General features: G+C 40.7%; 1 protein-coding gene across 1 annotated transcript in view; it reads right to left on the reverse strand.

The window, feature by feature from the left end:
- The window catches only part of NELL1 (neural EGFL like 1), a 521,924-nt gene that overhangs the window by 40,909 nt on the left and 464,521 nt on the right, over window positions 1-16,494 (reverse strand). Inside the window, exon 16 of the mRNA XM_044426038.1 lies at window positions 4,380-4,520. Coding sequence (XP_044281973.1) covers window positions 4,380-4,520 — 141 coding nt within the window. The remainder of the gene's footprint in view (window positions 1-4,379; window positions 4,521-16,494) is intronic.

Raw genomic sequence — 16,494 nt, forward strand, 5'->3', positions numbered from 1 at the left:
CTTACTCTCACACACATTTTCCCTCAAGACATGGAAGCAGCTCCCCAAGTGCTCCTTTCCGGAGTGGTATCTGGAAAGCAAGTCCTGGGAAGATTGCTTCCTAGATCATCCTTCTGGAAGAGGAGGTCAGAGTAACAATTCCTAGAGTACCATCTGCAGCATATGGAAGGCATGGGGGCCCACAAATAACATACTGTGAGCTTGTATATGAAGCATAGGCTGTGCTCCCTTTCACTAAACGCATTTGGTAGACCAGTTATAAAGATTTCCTTAAAATGAAGCGTGGGAGCTGCAGGTTGAGAGCATGGTAGTTTCAAAGATGCCTTCATCTCTGGAGAAGAATGCTCAGCTTGACAGATGTCATCTGTAGTAATCAGAGAATCTTGGGGCCTTATCTTGTGATACATTTATTCTCTGGCACAAAATCCACACATATTAACCATTTGCAGACATTTTAACACAGAGAATGAATGCATAGGGAAGGGACATTTTGTGGAAATCAGCTCCCAAGCTAAGGCTCACACTGCAGTCTGAATGATTTCAGGTAACCCTATTGACCCTAAAAGGTCTAATAAGTAATGGGCCTGAGATCTTGGGACATGCATTAATTTGCCTGTGCTGGCACCAGATGATAGCTGGGTTCACAGAGTTCTGAGCAATATTGTAATGCCAGCCCAGAAATGGAGTGCTATAATTTATCAGGTACAGGCAGGTAAGATTCATGGTTTTGCGTCCTGACCGTTGGATGATGCTGGTATTGTTTTGCCCTGTGTTTACATTGAATAATTTCAGCAGCACACTTCACAGGATGGGTGACATTCAGTGGTTGCATAAGGACGGAACTATTATGCAGTCAGACTTCAAGGTGAGGGAGAAAGGCCGCTGCTTGCTAGGCTTTGCTGTAAGGCAGATTTGCCAAATGGCAACCCAGGCACTGTTTAACTTTCCAACTGACAAGACAAGAGAAGGCAGCTGTGGGAAGCTTTGTCAGTGCCATACATGGGCAACGGCAGACTGGTAGCCTTCTACACCTGCCTTGGTGGCCATTTGGCATCACTCTCAGGTAGGCAGTGATGTCACCCTTGTCCCTGGTGGCCCCTCAAAGGTGGAAACTAAGTGAAGAACAAACCCCAGTGAAGATTCCTCCTTCCATCACAGTGAGTTCTTTGCATTCTTCAACGAAGCAAGTGGACCAACAATGCTGTGCAGAAAGATATTCCTGGTAAGTACTTACCTGTTTAACATACTACTGGCATCATTAAAAAAAGGAATTAATCTACCTGTACTGCAGTTAACTCAGGAAAAGCAGATTCCAATTCAAGATCACAGAAGGACGTGGAACATGCAACTGCCTCTTTTATAGACAAGAAAGAAGGACCCTCCTCCCACTTTGCTGAATGTATGAGAATACAACACAGTACCAAATACAACATTCCTTTAACCATGCAAAGTGGAGCTGTGCATGTTCCTTTTATTTATTCTCCTCCATTCAAGCACAGCCCCAATTCAGCCTGGGACCATGACACTCTGGGAGAGAGAGATCTAAGATTTATTTATTTATTATTTATTATTTATTAAAACATTTTTATGCCGCCCCATTCGCTGAAGCCTCGGGGCGGCTTACAACAATAAATTAAAGTAACATTTTAAAATATATACATTAAAATAAAATAAAAATATACAATATAAAACATACAATATAAAACAAGCCGCCCTGGCCAGATTTCTCCTCACCTGTTTTGGCTCCAAAATTGCACACACCCTAAGCATTTATGTATACATGTTTCTCTATATATCTTTAAACCTCCATTGATTCCAGCCATGCTCCACCAAGCACCACAGTCCCATTCCAAACTGCGGCCACACATTTTCAGAAGAATAAATATAAGCAACAGGCATGGTTCCCCCTATGTGTGCTTAAGGAAACATTAAGCTTGGCCCACAGTGCAAAACTAACTCCCCCTCTTCTCACCCACCCCCACCCACACATTCTATCTCACACACTCAGAGAGAGAACGCATTGCACAACCCCTTTCTCTTCTTCAGAAAGGACATGTGCAACCACAGCACACAGTGTAAACCAGAGCAAGGAACCTGGCTCTGGACTTTCAGATGCCACTGGATTACGACACCCAGCATGCCTAACCACTAGGCTGAAGTCCAAGGAAGTTGAGAGGGCCACCTGTTGCTCAGCCCTGGCAAACACCCCCCTGATACATACACAGGGGGGTGGGCATTTACTGACCAGAGAGAGGAGCCTGTTCAAACCCTTCTATCCAGTCAGGAAGCACCAGCGGCCAACCAAGCCTGCCTAAATAAACTCAGCCCCAAACACTTATCTGTAGTGGTGGCTGCCCATTCCTGCCAGTCATCACTGCCCACCAAGCAGCAGCAATTTCCTGTGCCAAACGTGGCTCAAATGTCTGCCATCCAGGTTCAAAGGCTGTTCTGGAGCTGTGGACTGCCACCTGCTGTGGTCCAGGCCTGGATCTCAAGCTTTCTGCTGATGCCACTGCTCACCATTCCATGGTTTGGAAAGGAGCCAAGGTCAGACAAGACACTCCTCTGCCTGAAGGGAAGGACAAGATGATGCGCCCCATCTATTCCACATACGGAAACCAGCTGAACGGACAGAGTCATCTTTCTTCAGTACTGGGAATGGGGCAGCATCCTCCTCCATAGCCAAGATCAGTAGACTGGCTTGGTGGGTGCATGGCGCATGCTGCTCAACCTCTAATACCTTGCTGCCATTCCCCAACCCCCAAACTCTGCTGTCAGAAATGGCTGAACTCCCTTTGCCTAATGGTAGGATCAGAAATAATAGGGCTTCTTGGGACGATAGATAGGTGGGTCATTCATACCTTTGAACGCACACAGCTGTTGCTTCTTCTTCCTGACAATGGTAGGGGAAGTTCAAGGGAAAGCTGAAGCCAGTAGCTGGTGGAGTCATGAAGGAGATGCTGCTTCTCTTGGCCCAAAGGCCAATGAACATGCCCTTTGCTTCATGCTCTCGTATTTATTTCATATCAGAGCACAGATTTTGTAAACATTTGCCTCACCCATCAATGTTTCAGAAGATTCAAATATACTTTTTCCACTGAAGGAAATGGCCCATGCAAGCATTACCTACAGTTTGTTAAATTTCTTGATGATAAATACTGCAAAGCATGTAAGAATATCTGAATATAAGAAAAGCCATACAGGATCAAACCAGTGATTCATCCTGTCTGGCACTCCATTGCTCACAGGATCCCTCAAGCAGGATGTGTGCAAGACCTCCACCTGCCCAAGCTCCTCAGCAACTGGTGCACGCAGGCATGCCACCCCTGGTAAAGCAAGCAGTGCGTGCCCAGCAAGGTCAGTAGCCACTGGCAACCGCCGCCCTCATGCATTTGCACAGTCTTCTCTTAAAGCCATCCAAATTAGCAGCCATCACCACTTCCCATGGTGGTGAATTCCATAGTTTACATTTTGTGAAGAAGTACTTCCTTTATCTGTCCTGAATCTCCCATCAGGCAGCTTTATGTGGTGACTCTGGGTTCTAGTATTACGGGAGTGGGAAAGAAATATTCAGTTATTTATTAAAAGCTTTTCTAACCCATCCACTACTGACATCTCAGGATGGCATACAAATGTCACCCTCCCCGCCTTCTCCACATTACGCCTAATTCTGACGACACCTACCATGTCTCCCCTTACCTACCTTTTTCTAGGCTAAATATTCCCAGTTGTTGTAATGCTTCCTCATACAGAGTTGCTCCAGCCCTTTGATCATTTTAGTTGCCTTTCTCTGCAATTTTTCCAATTTAATAAAGTCCTTTTTCTGGTAAAGTAACCAGAACTGTACACAATATTCTAAGTGCAGTCTCATAAAAAATGTGTATATGGGGAGTACAGTCTTGGCAGTTCTATTCCATTCCTAATTATGCCTAGCAAAATGGACTGATGTGTATATGAATGTTTTAAAATGAAAGAAGGCAGTATTAAACAAAATTCCACATTTTTGATGGAGGAAAAATGCTGATGCATTATTTTATGCAGTGGTAGAAAGGGAAGAACTGAAGAGTTACAGTGTTCTGTGTCCTACAGATTATGCAGCATAAATCAACATAGGCATGATTTTTTTTTTCCTTAAGTGACAGGACTAGGGAAGGCAGATCACCAATATGACCTCCAAATACCCATTTTCTATATTACTGTTCAGAGATTTGATGGTTCATCTCTCTTGTAATAACATTTAAATTATATTACATAGAACAGTGCTAAGTTTAAATAAACGGTTGGTTACATTTGAAGTTTAGCATTAAATATTGTCTTTGGTCATGAGATATGACACCAGGCAGAACAATAACATAACTTCTCCGCTGATCTTTGCTTACCAACACAGGACTCCCCGGAAAGTGAATAGGTTCCATTGTCATGGAAACCGCTTCTGCACTCACAGTGGTACCACCCTGGGAGGTTAACACAGCGTGAATGGTTGTGACATTCAATGATCCCCTCAGCACATTCATCAATATCTGCCTCAGAGAAAAACACAAGCCAGCCAGGATATTAATTTCCTTTGACACCAACATTTCAGATACTTTAAAAACACACACACGTACAAAGCCTTCTAAAACAAAACATAATATATAATTTAATGAATGGGCCAGCAACCTGGCTGGCACTTAGCCGCACACTGAAATGCTGCCACCCCGTATTCAAAGTTCACTGTGCAATCATGAGCTTGCATTCGTTAAAATGAACCTGGCTAGGGCCATCAGGAGTTTAGCAGGAGCTCACAAATGAGCTTTTGTGACAGCGGGGCATGACCTTCTTTAAGGTAAGGGTAAACACCTTGCATACGTTTCATCTTCAATCACCTAATCTGTATATAATCTTCATTATCAACATTGTTCAGAATATGACTAAATCTTTAAGTAGGGATGTTAAAACATAATGATCTAAGAAGTAACAGGTTCTTATTTCTGGACAGAAGTGGTTCCTCCATGCTAAATTGTTAAATTAAAGACATCCCCAAACCACAAACCATGAATATGGATTAAACTGAAAATGCAAACTTTGTGAATTTTGAATGAGGCATTTGTTTACCTTCACAAATTGTGCTGTTAGGTTGAGAACCACTACAGGGGATGGGGGAACTGTCTCCCATAGAGGTCCATGGGGCAAGAAGGTGAAGTGTCTTCTCCTCCACCCATGATTCTCAAAGATGCAGACATTTACATGCCCTTATTCAATTCCCATGATGGAATCTGGCTCAACTGAATAGTGAGGTAACTGGCTGCCCCTGTGGAAATGCTGCATGGAATGGGCACGTGAGAAGGTCCTCTGGAATTCTGGCTATACTTCTCCCCTCTGGCTGCTTTTGTCATGGGAAGCTTGGAAGGCCAATGGTCCCTGAGCATTTTAAACTGAGCATTAAAACCATTTATTTTGTGAGGTGCTTTGGCTAATGGAAAAGCCACATACATTTTATTTAAAGACATAAGAATACATAAAAAGTAAATGTGCATTTTCCACTTGGAACAAAACCCAAAAGCTAGTGGAGATAAAGGACATGCAACGGGTATTTCTTTGTGCACTGTTTCTTTGAATGTCCAAAGCAGCCCACAAACCTGGGCAGGTGTCTATCAAAAAGGAATTTCATAGTGATATGTTAGCTGCACTTGTCTACATGCTATCAGAAGTAATGTTTACACACATTTCCTCATTGGATTTTCTGTTTACTGGCATATTCAGGCTTTTTCTTGCATTGCAATCTTTCCCTTAAAAGTGTAGATGTTATGTTGGTATAATACAATATGACAGAAAAGAAAAACATATTTCAACAGCAGTTATAAGTTCAGCTGTAGACAGAATAAAGCAAATTAAAGTCTACTTAGCATTTTTAACAGTCAAAATATGCAAGTTGGAATCCTGAGATATCTCCAGTGGATTTGTGTTTTACCAAGGTTTTGTGTTTTCTTGGAAGTCCTGCTGCACCGTGTTACTGATACAGACCTCTTTGATCACAATCCTATGCATGTTTAGACGAAGAAGAGGCCTACAACTCCCAGCAAGCTCCAGTCAGCCAGTTAAACATGCGCAGGATGTTGCCTTTAATCTGTAATAACCTTGATGATTATTATTACAGCACCTGGATGGTATTCTCCTGTGAGCTTTTATGCTGTGTATTTTGGAAGATAATGATTAAAATGATTGAATTAATTTTATGTTAACCTTTGAGTAATTAAGAAGCTGTAATATTTTTCAGACTCTTCACAGACAAAAACAGTTGTCTCTTCTGTTTAGCTCGAACCATTAGAAATACTCATTTGGATGGGGCATCAGTGGTAACAAATGAGTAACTTCCATAAAAGAATGGGCTGCTTTCATCTATTGATAATTATTTCTAACCAAGGAGGCAAGAGTACAAGCCATCTGAAAAATCCATGTCTTCTCCTCAGATTGAGTGCCACACTAAGTGCCTGGCTACATGATTTTATTCATGCGTTCCCATATCCATGTTGCACAGTATGGAAGTGAGTCTCCAATTTATTTTTAGATATGTAAACCACCCCTATAGTCCTATAAGGCTCTTTGGACAGTATACAATTCAAGCACCCTCTCTCTTTATGGATATCAACTATAGTAGGAGGCAGTGCACACCTATCTGCCCTTGTAGTGGTCAAGACCATGGGACTGGGACCCAGACAATTTGGGTTTTCATCCCCGCTCAGCCATGGAGTCAACTGGGAGACTTTAGGCCAGTCACAGACTTTCAGTCCAACCTACCTCACAGGATTGTTGTTGTGTGGGTAAGATTGAGAGCAGCAGGAGGAGAATGGTGTAAGCTGCTTTGAGTTTCTTGTAAGAAAAAATACAGTATATAAATCTAATACATAGATAATGAATAAATACATGCTTTCTGTTATGTTACTGTCAGTAACCCCTGCTATGACGGTAAACTACATGTACAATAGGGATGAGTACATGTGACAAAGACTTGCTCCTTGTCATCCCACTGAGCAAGTCAGTTAGTTGTCAGGATGTATGTGAGCCATGTTAATTGCCTGCAGAAAAACAAGTTATAGAAGCAGCTCTTAAACCAAGTTGGAAGGTGTCATCCTTGCTCCATTTAATGTAACCCTGTTCAGCTTACAATACACTGTTGAACAATGCAACAGAAGGAACAAGCAGTAAGCAGATAATATGCCAATGATCAATGTCGGATCCTATTTTAAACTGTATATTGACCCATCTGCTCATCTCAACCTGAGTCACCTGCAAAAATCTAGCATGTTTGAACAGTTGTGTGGCAGAATGCTTTAGCGATCTCAGTTCTATGGGAACTTCATTATGTATTGACTAAAAGAATAGTTGTGGGTACAGAATAAATAGATACATAAATAAAGTAACAGTCTCAAAGCACCTTGCATGCTTTCTGTCAACTCAACACATACTAATTAGGTGGGCCTTTACAGCATATACTGGTAGACATCAGTCTTAAGAAAGGTACGCTTGGGGATGCTTGTTTCATTGTCTTGGAGCATTACCTTTTATAACACCAGTCAGAGCAAGATATTTCTCCATCATTAATTCGAGATCTTCTGATTCCTGGAGATTTATTTCTATTTTAAAATGCCTTAAACCAACCAACCTCATTTATATTGCATATTTACACAAGAAAGAAAAAATATTCTATCTCTTTAGCTTTAATTTATACTTAATCTTGCTATAGTAACAAAACATAAAATTAGGCATTTGACCTTCACTTTAAAAACAGAGAAAAAATATAGAATCATTTCATATAGCAAATGAACAGCCATGATGGAGTCTCATCTTTCTTCTCCAATATTGTTCATTTATCAGCATTATGATGAATGTTAGTTGTTTATGCTTTCAGCTGTGCTCTTGTTCCCTCTGCTGCTGATCTTCCTGTTACTTGCATCTTGGAAAATATAATTTTAGTGTACAAACAATGCACAAATCTAGCTGTCCAATTGTGAATAGTGTTTCTTGGAAAAAGTAACTTTTTTCCATGACAATATTCTTTCAGGTAGAATTTATCATGATTTTTCATGTGCCATGGCTGACAGAACAAGTTTAATTCTATTTGAGCAAGTCCAACAGCAGGTCATTTACACACAAATCCCTCTTTTACCTCCCTCCAATTCTCTTGCATTATAATTCCCAAGCATTCTGATATGAAGATTGCTTCCTCATGTTAGTCTTTATTTGACCTGTCAAAATTCAATTTTCTTTCTTTCATTTGCAAAAAATCAATACAATTTTTCTGTAGTTCATTTCTGTGGCACAGTACCACAGAAGATATATTTGATTTAGGTTTATGGAGCTGAGTGTTTGATTGGCTGGCTGGTAGATTGCTTCCAAAGCACTCAAACTGTGAGAAACTCTGGGTCCTTATTAGCTTCTCTGAATTATGGAGAAAAGGGTCAAGCAGTGCAAAGTTATGTAAATTATGTTAGAAAAGTAAAGCACAGCAGTGAATTGCATCAGTCAGGATCACTGCCTTGAGTTAAGAGTTGTAACATCTATCTATGTCAATCAAAGATCTGAGAATAGATGCTGAAACCATACTACACATATAGAAGAAACAAGAAAATGTGTTAGACAAACGGAAAGACTGTTAATGCATCTTTGATGCCAAATTCCAACACTTGCACAAAACTTAAAGGGAAACATTCAATAAAGAGCCTCCAGCGATGCCTACTGTCATTCTGACTAAGCCAAATAGAGACAATATGTCACTGCTGAGCTGACAAATAATAGTAAGATCTTTTCTACTGGAGCGTGTTTCCTCATTCACAGAAATGTCAGGTGCTTTGCATGACTTTATCATCTTTAAGGACCTCTCCAATGTGTTGCAATGATTTTACTGCATGTTTGTTTCCAATGTGGAAGGTTATGATATTTTTGTGAATAGTGGCATGAAAACTTGGTGGATTTGTATAGTTCTGCTATACCACAGGGCCACATAGTGTTTGTGCCATAGAACATGGAAAAAAGCAAAGAAATCATAGCCAGACAGGGATAAGCAGAACACATTTATCTAAAATGAATAGGAAAGGTCCTATGTCTGCAGCTCCACATTTTGGAAGACCTGAGCCCAAGCTTGCCGGTACTACAGCCACCTCCCCAGCAGCATAAATGTTTCCTCTCCCATATAAATGGTTGGAAGGCATAGGAAGAGCTCTTGATCGATGTGCATTTTGCTCCTGCATGTGAAAATGGACTCTGGCCCATTCAGGGTCCTGTTCTTGTGGAGTAGCTGTACACCTGTGCATCAGTTGACAGTTGGTCACATCTGTCACATTGTGATTCTGGCACAATCCGTAAGAATTATTCCAAGACTTAAAGAAGGAAGGGATTGGGATTAGGATCGTGGTGCTGGGGACATAAACTTTTCCCTGGTGCTGTGTTCCCAACCAATGCCACTCCTGAAAAGCTGGTAGTCCCTCCTACAATTGATAACTGTTGCAGGGGGCTGTTTCTACTAGGACCCTGCACAGGGAGAGAGGGTAAACTGGTTGCTTTCTGCACTTCATGGTCCTCCTACAACCATGCATTTCATAAATCATCTAGTTTAGCCTTGGAAAAGCTTGGGTAAAAAGGCACCATAAAGGCATCTGAATATTTGTACACATGCCAATCCAGGCACACACACACACACAGATACACCCCACAAACACAAACACACAGACGTTATCACTTGCTCGCTCACCCTCTCTCTCACATACACTGACTCACACATTTGTCTGTGCTATGTACATGCAGAGTTCATCCTATTTCCAAACTGCATACTAAAGGGAGTCAAAGAGGGCTGATCATGGAGAAAGATACAGCCCTTTTCTCCCCTGGTTCACTCAGTTTGCTTCCCTGATGCAGGATGACGAACAGGCTCCCTTTCTCAGCATGAGAAGCAAAGCTTGTCTCTTGATTAGCTTGTTTTTTTCTCTTGAGAGAGATACCCCCACACACACTCATTGGCCATGAGGCGGGCAGGTAGGTACCTGCTCAACCACAGAGAAGAGGCACTGGAGCATCCTTCCTGCATGTGTCAGGTTGCCTTCCAGTCATCATCTCTGTCTTTCTGAGAGAAATGGGAGAGTGAAAGTCACTGCCTGGAAGCTTGGCATGAAGGGAAATAGGGATGGGGCAGAAATTTAGTTTGCCATTTCAGTTTTAGGTCATTTGCACTTCTGGAACCCATAAACAAACTAGGCTGCAATTATACTTTGATATTTGCATGTTTCCAAACACTGTGGTGCAGTTCTTTCATACAACCAGATCCACTCTAATCTTTCTCTTAAAGTGCAGAATGCTCTGTGTGTGTGTGTGTGTGTGTGTGTGTGTGTAGGAGGGAAAGGGAGAGAGGGAGGGAGCTATGTTTAATGCATAGCATTGCCTTGTCTGGTTCAGCATGGTACCAGCCGCCCTGCCTGTGATAGTCGTTCAGCGCCTTTAGGCAAGTTCTCATTTTATATCCTGCCGCAAAAGATACAAGGGTATAGCCTAGCATTTACATTTCTTCTCTCTGCAGCATCTGTCTGTGGCAGACCTACATTAAAGTAAGTATTGCAGAGGCTATCTAATTGCAATGATAAAATACAGAGTTCATGTTTACTCTTTTTCTATCTATTCTTGTAAACCTACCACATTTTGGAATGATGTAATATGCTCTTATGTTGCTCATAAAATTTAGCTGTCATGAACATGAATTTGTTCAGAGAATTGACGAATCGCAGAACCTTAGCAGATAGTCTTAAGCATAACATTGTTGTGTTCCCCACCACCCCCACCACCCATGACTGAGTAGAAACAGAGCTGAGGAATCTGTGCAGGATACTAATCGTAGGCTTTGAGATCAAGTCCTTAAAAAGAATAAAAGCACTCTGCATTATTCATAATGATATTTATACAGGCTTGATAAATAGGATAATTTACCTCAAAAATAAAGAACAAAAATTTCAGAACCTAGCAAAAACTGAAGAATTAAAATAAGTCACTCTTTTAAAATGCTTCATCATCTTTCTTCCACAATGTTATGCTGAAGGAAAGTTCTTTTATGTTGTGTAATAGGAAGACAATATACACTTTTAATGAGACAGGAGTGGGATTCTCACAACAAAAGCCTTTATTCATCAAACTCTTGAAGATTATTTCTGCTCACGTTAAATAATTCTAAATCCTTTTTCTTTGGGTTTAGTTGAATTGAATTAGAAGGGTGGCGGCAGTGATAAGATCTCATCCCAGACCAGCAGAGGATTCCGCAAAGCTCAGTCAACATGAGAAGAATTCACACGTTCCAGAATAAGGTAACTGAACTGAAAAGATTCAGCTCAATTGAATTGAATAGGCAGCTCAATTGAATATAAAACTGTGCCAGCTGCTAATTCTCCCCCCACCTGCCCAAAAAAGGAATAAAGAGTCTCTAGGGAAGTCTCTGATTATATGGCTCATGAGCTCCAGAAATACTACTTAGGCTACTTCATAGTCATATCATTATCATGCTAATCTTTGGTAGCAAGCACCAATTCAGAAATTAAAACTTCCCCAGCATTTCACAGATGAAAAGAGGGACACTCTTGAAAATTTAAGGCTCCTCCAGATTTGTAGGTCTTTAAATTATATTTATGTTATGTGTGAAATTACAATTGACTTTCCACACTGTAAGAACTTGGAGAGAGAGATATAACACCAATTGTGGGTTAACTGTAGGTTAATTCACAGTTAAGCTATGATAGCCAGGTTCAGACATTCTATCACAACCCCCTAAAACAGGTCATGCATTTTGTGTGAGTAACCCTCACTTACCCCACATGACACAAAATTCCACATCTGAGGTTTAATAGTCAAGATATTTCCTGCAGAAGGAATGGACCTCCATCCAGTACAGGTTGAATTCCTTTTCTTGGATCTGTCTGTTTACTAACCAAGACCACCTTTGCTTGTCCAGATGAAACTCCAGTTAGTGTTCATCCAGACCAGTAGCAATATCAAACACCAGTTTAGAAATATGACAACTTCCTTGGTTTTGATGAAAAGGAAAAATAAGGTTGGTATCAACAGCATACTGCTTACACTGGACCCTAGAACTTCGGACAATCTCTCCCAGTGGTTTCATGTGTATGTTAAATATTATGAAGGATAAGTTGTAGCCCTGAAGGCACCACAAGGCACAACATTGAGCAGAAATTCTCCAGAACCACCCTCTGAGATTACCATGTGCCTCTAATCTAGCGTAGTCTAACCACAAAAGTTGTCCTAAAAGGATAATGCAGTTGATGGTACTGAAACACCTCCCCCACTCCATTTCCTGGCATAGACTGTCTACCAGGGAGTCTCTGTCCCATAACCAAGCCTGACACCAAACTGAAATGGATCTAAATAATCCACAGCATCCCTAGAAATCCCTAGAAGCCACCAGCACCTTGCCAGGTGGGGAATGCTGGAAGTAGATCTTTTGTGTTTGAACATGCATAGAATTGTGCCTTTAGTTCCCTTTAACTGCCTTCTCTTTCTGACTGTCTGATACACTAGACGTTTACTCATATATATGTTGAACTTATAAATCCTATCAGCTGGACTGGTCCCCACTGTCTCTGGGGACAGTAAGTTTAGTGAGATAAGAATTACCTTGTGAAAGCCATGCTGATTCTATTTCTCCAAGGCTTATTCTTCTACATGCCTACCAATTTTATCTTTCATGTTGCTCTCAACCAATTTACCTGGAACAGGTGTAAAGTGAACCAACCTCTAAATTCCCTGATTCCTTTTTAAAAATTGGTGTTACCTTGGCCAATCCTCAGTCCTGTGATACCTCAGCTGATCATAGGGATATGTTGCATATTTTTGTTAGAAGACCCACAATTTCATATTCGAGTTCTTTAAGGACTCTGTAATGGATATCCTTTGTACCTGATTATTTATTAATTTTTGATTTATTAATATGGTTGAAAGATATATCTTTTGTCACCACTACTTGCTTCAATTCCTCAAACTCCCTTCCTGAAAACATCCATTCAGCCACAGGCATTGATTTATATCTTCTTCAATTAAAATGATTCATACAGTTTCTCTATAATTTTCTTATACACCTTTAGTGCTCTTTTAACTCCATCATTGTCCAGAGGTCCAGCTGTTCCCTAGCTGTACTGCTACTGATATATTTAAAGATTTATTTACCATTCATCTTGAAGTTGTTTGCAAAAGGCTCTTCAAAATGGTTTTTGCATCTCTATTGTCTACTTCCATCTTCCTTGTGCAAGCTTCTGCTTCCTTTTGTCTTCCTCGTTTAATCAAACTGAAGGGAGCCTTTCTGAAGGAAGCCTTCGTTTCCCTAATGCCTTCGTTGCTATTACTCATTACAATACTGGTGACTTCTTAGACGTGATGCAAGCTCTCCTAACCTGTGGTATACATTCAAATTGAGCTTCTACCATTGTTGTTTTGAGTAACCTCCAAGCATTTTAATTTTCTTGATTCTCCCATTCAAGATCTTGCTGTAGAGAAGTTTCCTCTTTTGAGATCAAATATAATTGTGCTAGGCTTCCTTGGCAATTTTCCAATTAAATATATATCAAATCTATCAGCACTCTGGTCAGCATTTCCAATGGGTTCAACAACATTTACAACTCAAACTAGGTCTTGGGTGACACCACTTAGGATTAAATCCAGGATCATATCTCCTCTGGTCAGTTCCTTGGCCAACAGTTCAGAGGCACAGTCATTTGGGCATCAAGAAATTTAACTTCTTTTTCATGACTGGAACATAATTCATCCAAGCAACATTGAGATAATGAAATCACCCATTATTATAACACTTTCTCATTTGGAGTCCTCCTTAATTTCATTTTCCATCTCAATATCACCTTGAGTGTTCTTGTTTAGGAAATGATAGCATGCTCCTAGAACTAAATTGCTTTTAAATCCAGGTACTGTCAATGACAGTGCTTCTGTGGAAGAATCTGCACCTTTTAGATTTTCTCACCAGATTCACATCAAGCAAACAATTTCTGATACAGTCTTCACACCTGGTTCTTCACTACCTGTGTCTAAATGAATCTCCCATTACCATAAACCCCATTTCTCAGAGGCTCTTTGCTCATCAAGTGGATTATTTCACTATTCCTCAGAAAGACACCTTCCTTCCTCAAGTCTCCCATGCACCATGACACGAGAGGGGCTGTTACCCCCCTGGAGATGGAGACACCACCACTGGATCCCCAGTGCTCTCATCCATTAACATTTCTCTTAGCTTCTCATCCATTAACCTCTCTCCCAGCTTCTGCAGGTCAGCAACCTTTATTTCAAGGAACAAATATGCTTCCTGGGAGCCAGGAATTTGTTAAAATGAGCACTCAGAACTTCTGTCCAGCTGGCAGATCGCCATATGGCACTTGATGCAATATACTGGATAGACCCTATACCCCTGATTTTCTACCTTCATAACTTGCTATTACTGAATTTCTTTACTGGGAAAATACAACTTTTAACAAGAATAAGGTGGGGGATTTATGTATCACAAGTTATTTATAGTCATTTATTTACAGTTTTTTACTATAAGAAGGGAGGGAAGAGTTAAGTGCCCTGGCCTCCCCAAACAAGCACGAAATTCATTTATGTGCAGACCCTTCATTAGTCCCTATTCTTTACAAATGCTTAGAGAGGGTAAAAAGTCCCAGCATGCTCCAGCTGTGCCTCCAATTTATCTGCAGTTGCTGAACACAACCAATTTGGTCTGTCTCCCATTGCAGAAATAGCCAACCTATTACAATGCTGCAAAGGCTTCCTATTTCTTCTCCCTGTACTTCGCAACATAGACAGTAGTGGAAAATGGCAGATGTCCCATATCCATAATAAAGAATCCCAACACCTTCCATTTCCAATGTTTGTTTGTGGAAAGAAAAATTACTTCTGGCACTTTAAAAAGTGAAAATTTAAAAACAAAGAGAACTGAATACTTTCGACAAAAGGTAAGTGTTCTGTTATTGAAGTATTCAATGAATGTTTTGTCAAGAAGGAAACTAAGGGTTTCAGAAAGAGTATAACCTGAAATGAAGCATGGCAGACACCCAGAATGTTAAAACAACGCCTGCTTAAAGACACAGAACTGCACCAACAGATGGCTCTCACATGGAATTGGAATATATTTAAAGTCAGTATTTTAATTTTTTTTGATACTTTAGTTGCACAAGCTACAAAGTAATCTTGTGCTTCAGTGTTCTGTCCCACTTCCTTGCTTTTTCCCATTTTTTTCTTTCAAAATTAGAGGCCATTTTTCCCCATTTCACTAAAGTATTCTGAGTTGACTGACTTTGATCAGAAAGCCATTTTGTCGACTGGGTGCCGTTTCAGACATCAATAATTCCAATTAAGGCAATATAGAGATATGACTGCATCATTTTGCTAAGCAATTTAAAAAGACAGCTGTAATAAGTGGAAAATCCTGCAATAGAAGCCAAGGCACTTGTCAAATTCTAATACAAATATTTTCAATCAAATGGCACATTTGTCCAAAGAACATAAAGGTAGTTTCTGAGAATTAAATATAGGTCATATGCTAATATATCACTGTGATGGAACTTAAAAGACATAGCTAAATCCTAGAGAGAGCCAGTGTGGTGTAGTGGGTAGTGTTAGACTGGGACTCAGGAGATCCAGGTTCTAGTCCCCACTCAGTCATATAGCTCCCTTCAGTATGAGTGCTGTCATATCTCCCTTCAGTTTTCTCTTCTCAAGGCTAAATCTCTCCTCACGGGGCTCTGTTTCCGGTTCCTGGATCATCCTTGTTGCCCTCCACTAAACCTTTTCCAGCTTGTCTGCATCTTTTTTAAACTGTGGTACCCACAACTGGATGCAGTGCTCGAGAGGAGGCCTAACCAGTGCTGAGTAAAGGGGAACTAGCACTGCACATGATGTGGAAGTGATACTTCTATTAATGCAGCCTAAAATAGCATTTGCCCTTCTTGTAGCTACATCACGTTGTTCATTCATATTCGGTTTGTGATCTACAACACTTCCAAGATCTTTCTAACTTGCAATATTGTTGAGTCAAGGATTCCCCATCTTGTAATGATGTGTTTGGTTTCTTTGTCTGTCTGTTGTTTCAGTGAAAGGATTTCACAGCCACACCTTCCCTTTTAAGCTAGTGCCCAGGCTGAGCAGAGATGTGTGAGGAATATGGTGGTGTAGAGACAGCCCTATGAGTGGGATGGTGTAAACTGGTGTCCCGCAACAGCGGGGGATTGGACTCAATGGCCTTCACTGGCCCCCTCCAACTCTACTATTCTATGATCCTATGTACTGGCATCAGCTTGCTGCAGTGTGAATCAAAGAAGCTTGTGGACTTCTGTCTGTAAGATGGACTATGATTTGCAAGCCAACAAGAGAATTTTTTCCAAACAATCTCAGGAAAGCATATGTGACTAGAGTTATGTTTTTCAGTAGCCATTTTGCACCAAACCCTCTATGGTTTTGCTCAAAATG

This window comes from Varanus komodoensis, unplaced genomic scaffold (assembly GCF_004798865.1).
Source record: "Varanus komodoensis strain SLA01 unplaced genomic scaffold, ASM479886v1 scaffold16, whole genome shotgun sequence".
Taxonomy (NCBI): domain Eukaryota; kingdom Metazoa; phylum Chordata; class Lepidosauria; order Squamata; family Varanidae; genus Varanus; species Varanus komodoensis.